We start from the raw sequence: 5,059 nt of genomic DNA on the forward strand, positions 1-5,059 counted from the left end.
TGTGCATGCTTAATGGGAACTGATTGCACGTACTCATAAGCTGAAAATGAGGAGATTATTTAGAATCCTCATTCCCCTCATTCCTTCATTCTCTGCACCACATGTACATCCCCACTCCACTCTCTGTTAATTAATTCCACTTCTTTTTCATTCTCTGCAACACCAAGTATATATCTACTACCACATATACATCTCCACTCTACTCTCTGTTAATTATTAAACAGTTTTCACATTCTAAATTCCAATGCCGATCTCCTTTCAATATCACTACTATTATTACATTATTGTTCTCCTCGCCATCTCCCTCAGAGCAGGTGCTCCTCAGTTTTCCACAGTATTTTCTTTTGTGATACGTCTTTGTAGTTTATCTATGTTACATGTGCTTTTTGACAAAGTATTGATACGGGTACTCGAATATATATTGGATATGCTTCATGATCATCTAAAATTATGTTATATATAATTTGTGTATTTTATATTCTTACACGAGAAATGTTAGAGAGTCGAAGTATGTTGTTGAAAAAAGTGATGGCCCGATGGCTCTCTAGCTTTTCTCTTTTTAAATTGTACCCTTATTTATACATACAACTGAGTAGCTTATATTGTAGTAATTATATACATGTATGTTTTGGTGTCACAGATGGGACACAATTGATACTGGTAAACAACTGCAAGGAAAATGTATGGCCGGGTATTCTTGGCAATGCAGGTCAGGATTCTCCTAAGGAGGGAGGCTTTCTCCTTCCAAGCGGAGAAGAGGCGGAGATCCAAGTCCCAAGTGGTTGGTCAGGGAGGATCTGGGGAAGACAAGGGTGCATATTCGATGACAAAACAGGCAGAGGAAGTTGCGAAACCGGCGACTGCGCAGGCCTTTTACAATGCAAAGGTATAGGAGGAGCCCTTCCTGCAACGCTAGTGGAAATGACGCTTGGAACCTCACAGAATCCGCTGCATTTCTATGATGTGAGTTTGGTTGACGGATTTAACCTTCCGGTGTCAATGAGGGCGGTGGGGGGAAGCGGAGAGTGTGGTGTTGCGGCGTGTGAGGCAGATTTGAATGGTGTGTGCCCTGTAGCGCTTGTATTGGAGAGGAATGGGAAGGTTGTGGGGTGCAAAAGTGCGTGTTTGGGTGCAAGAACCCACAGGTATTGCTGCAGTGGGGAATATGCTAACCCGGACAAGTGCAAGCCCACACTCTTTGCTCGAATCTTCAAGGCTGCTTGTCCACAGGCTTATAGCTATGCTTATGATCACTCTTCAGCCCTCAAGACTTGTAAGGCACCTCGCTATTCCATTACATTTTGCCCTCCCAAACCGTAGCTATCTGTTTTTACTTTGATTATGGTTGACGGTGTTGTCACATCTGAAACTCTGCTTTTCTATTAAGTGCTCATGTTATAATAATAAGTTCAAATCAAATGTTAGGAATTTTTTACTCTCTCTCATACCATAGAGGTAAAAAGAAAATCCAGCCTTCTCTTCTGATCTTTAATAGTTTTTTTTTTTATATATGTATAAGCTTCAGCCTGATGATGACTGTATATATATAATGGATTGTGATGATAGAGAATGTTCTTAGCATTGGATTAGGAGACAGAACAAGCTATTCCAAAAATTAAAGCACTTGTTCTTTGATTCCATTTCTAACCAATCTTTACCTACTAAATATAAGATGAAAGAATTGTATTGGCAAGTCTTCCACGCAAATGGAACAATATGAATAAATTTACATTGGAATGCATGTTGTGTAATTGATAAATATTAATTTCTACATACAAAAATAAAGGACTTGGAGAAACGCTTCTATATATCTGGAGCAAATCCATTTATTTGCTTTATTCCATATATTTTTTAACGAAAATATTAGGAGGGTGACATTTTAGTGTAAAAGAAAAAAAGAAAAAATTAATTAATATTGATTCAGATATAAAATAAAAATAAAAATAAAAATATCGATTATCTATCATATTTCTCTATTATTTTGTTTGTTATATATTCTCAGCAACATGTATATTTTCTGGCCCACTTTGACTTTCGCATGAGCTTGAAATTTAGTGACAAATTTAAAAATTATAATATTTATAATTATATATTTATTATATTTAAAATTATATAATTATTTTAATAATAATTAATAAATATTAAATAAAATAACTTTAGTCTGTTTAGGCTTATTTTCCCTCGTACATCATTTTTATTTTAATTTCATTATATTATTAATGGTATTTTTGCTTGTTAACTTTTATTTAATAAAATATTTTTTTATAATTATATTTAACAGAAGTATTTTTATAGATATATTTTTTGAATATATCTTTTTATATATATTTAAAATATAATAATTAATTATTATTAACAATAAGTTGAAAGATAATATATTGGTAATTTATCTTTTTTTTTTATTTTTATCATTAGCACCATGCCTAATATTTATACGGCTTCACCTCACGCGTTCATTATCGCCTGTGAGGTTACGTTAGACCCAACTTTACGTATCCAACGCCGGCCACCATCTACTCAAGTTTTATACACTGACGTCAAGTAGGTGGAGTTAAGTAATCAATCTTTACCGATAAAATGTGGCGTATAATCCTCTATTCCACACGGATATATCCACCCAAAATCGCATGAGCAGACGAAAAACGAAAAGGGAACCAAAATATAAGCCCAAATTAAATTAGTATATTAACTATAGCCTTACCAAGTTGGAAAATTCTATAGGATCTAATATATTGGTGTTTAAATTGTCTAAAAATTGAGAGAGATAAAAGTGAATTCTATTTTTTATTTTTGTATCAAATAATTTAAAAATTAGATATCATAAAAGATGCCATAATTTTTAGACAAATGTACAGTTAATTATTAACCCTCGTAAATTTGTGTAAAATATAAAATTTATATGTATGTTATTTGTTATTAATCTGCATGTAACTGCAGTTTTATAAGCACAAATTATGCTATGTATTTATATTTGTAAAAATTAAAAAAATAATGTATCAATCAATTATTGACTAAAATTAGTCTTGGAATTTCCGATTAATTAATTAATTAACGTGGAAACGTAGTAATAATAAGGTGGTTGTAAAACCGATAAGCTGTTTTATATGTCCCAAGTATTGGAGACTAGCTAGTCAAATATAATGAAGCACAATTTGTTAAACATGATCTGTTTCTTATATGAGAAAACATATGTCATTCTCAACATTTCAAAGCTAAAACAGAAACGAATCAAGTCCAATAAAAATAATGGAGTGTGTTGTGTCTGAGTTAGAAGGCAGGCTTCTGAAGGACTCCGATACTTTCTGCTACTTCATGCTGGTAGCTTTCGAAGCATCGGGTTTGATCCGTTTCGCGTTGTTGCTGCTTCTGTGGCCAGTGATTCGGATTCTGGACAAGGTTGGGAAGGGTGACATGGGGCTGAAGGTTATGATATTTGCGGCGGTTGCGGGTGTTGGTGAGTCAGATATAGAGTGGGTGGCGAGGGCGGTTTTGCCCAAGTTCTTGATGGACGATCTGGATATGGAGGCGTGGAAGGTGTTGAGCTCGAAGAAGGAGAAGAGGGTTGTGGTGACGAAGATGCCCAGGGTGATGGTGGAGAGGTTCGTGAAAGAGCATTTGCGCGCTGATGAAGTGGTTGGGGTTGAGCTCTGTGTCAATAGGTTTGGTTTGGCCACCGGCTTGGTTCGTGGTGGCTCCATTCATAATGTTTCAACCTCTGATTGCAAGGTAATCTTTTCAAACCGTGAAAATGGCTTGGTCTTCAACTCGATTATTTTTATATAAAAACATACATTTTCAGTGCATGCAGGAAAAGTGCCACAATGAACACCAGCTGCTCCGCCCACTTCCAGTGATCTTCCACGACGGCCGCCTAGTGAAGCGGCCAACACCCTCCACCGCTCTCTTAATCCTCCTATGGACGCCCTTAGGCATTTGCCTTGCCATAATCCGCATCATCGTTGGCTCCCTCCTACCCTTTTGGGCCACCCCTTACGTCTCAAGGCTCTTCGGCGGCAAGGTCGTGGTTAAAGGAAGGCCACCGCCACCCGCCTCCCCTGGAAACTCCGGCGTGCTCTTCGTGTGCACTCACCGTACCCTCATGGACCCCGTAGTCCTCTCCGCCGTGCTCCGACGCCAAATCCCAGCCGTCACATACTCCATCTCTCGCTTATCAGAAATGCTGTCGCCAATTCCAACGGTTAGGTTAACAAGAATACGACACGTGGATGCGGAGAAAATCAAAGAAGAACTATCGAAAGGCGATTTGGTGGTTTGTCCAGAAGGAACAACATGCCGTGAACCCTTCCTTTTACGGTTCAGCGCCCTATTTGCAGAGCTAACTGACCGGATAGTGCCGGTGGCCATGAACTATAGGGTAGGGTTCTTCCATGCAACTACGGCTAGAGGATGGAAAGGCTTGGACCCTATTTTTTTCTTCATGAACCCGAGACCCGTTTATGAGGTTACTTTTCTGAACCAGTTGCCGGTTGAAGCCACGTGCTCTTCGGGTAAAAGCCCGCATGACGTGGCAAACTATGTGCAGCGGATATTGGCCGCCACGTTAGGGTTTGAGTGCACAAACTTTACTCGGAGAGATAAGTATAGAGTCTTGGCTGGGAACGATGGATCTGTGTCGTCTTGCACTTCTTTCCTTCATCGGATCAAGAAGGTCATCACCACCTTCAAACCGTTTTTACAGTAACATTTTGCATTGCTTGCAACTTAATTATTATATATTAGTCAATAAGCTAAGATTATTAATCCATTGTGTTTTTTATTTATCATTACTCAGCTCTTTTATTCGTTCATTTGTTTTTATCTTGGATCTTGATTCCTGAAGAAAAAAAAGAACATATATGGGAAACATGAATCAGTGACGAAAAAGGAAAAAAGAAACAGTAATGCTTATGCTTAAAATGACTTAACATTTGGATATGGGTCCCAGAAGGTGAGATTACATTATGGGTAAATTGAAATAACTAGTGTGTAACCAAGTTCCTCCTTGACTGCCGTCGATTAACAACATAATAAAACAAGCACGTATGTGTTCAGGAAGGGG

The 5,059-nt window shown here is 37.8% G+C and overlaps 2 protein-coding genes across 3 annotated transcripts; both read left to right on the forward strand.

Annotated features, from left to right (window-relative positions):
• The first annotated feature begins 498 nt into the window (after nucleotides 1–498).
• LOC107480838 (thaumatin-like protein) lies at nucleotides 499–1,447 on the forward strand. The gene has a single exon (XM_016101019.3). The coding sequence runs from the start codon at nucleotides 511–513 to the stop codon at nucleotides 1,318–1,320; it is 810 nt and encodes a 269-aa protein (XP_015956505.3). The 5' UTR covers nucleotides 499–510; the 3' UTR covers nucleotides 1,321–1,447.
• A 1,741-nt stretch (nucleotides 1,448–3,188) lies between these two features.
• Nucleotides 3,189–4,726, forward strand: LOC107480852 (glycerol-3-phosphate acyltransferase 5). 2 transcript variants are annotated; one of them, XM_016101040.3, is made up of 2 exons: nucleotides 3,189–3,726; nucleotides 3,800–4,726. In XM_016101040.3, the coding sequence occupies exons 1-2, from the start codon at nucleotides 3,247–3,249 to the stop codon at nucleotides 4,700–4,702; spliced, it is 1,383 nt and encodes a 460-aa protein (XP_015956526.1). In that variant the 5' UTR covers nucleotides 3,189–3,246; the 3' UTR covers nucleotides 4,703–4,726. The 2 variants fall into 2 exon arrangements, with proteins under 2 accessions (XP_015956526.1, XP_015956527.1); XM_016101041.3 differs by having other exon boundaries at nucleotides 3,809–4,726.
• Nucleotides 4,727–5,059: the final 333 nt, after the last annotated feature.

The sequence above is a fragment of the Arachis duranensis genome, chromosome 3 (genome assembly GCF_000817695.3).
Source record: "Arachis duranensis cultivar V14167 chromosome 3, aradu.V14167.gnm2.J7QH, whole genome shotgun sequence".
NCBI lineage: Eukaryota > Viridiplantae > Streptophyta > Magnoliopsida > Fabales > Fabaceae > Arachis > Arachis duranensis.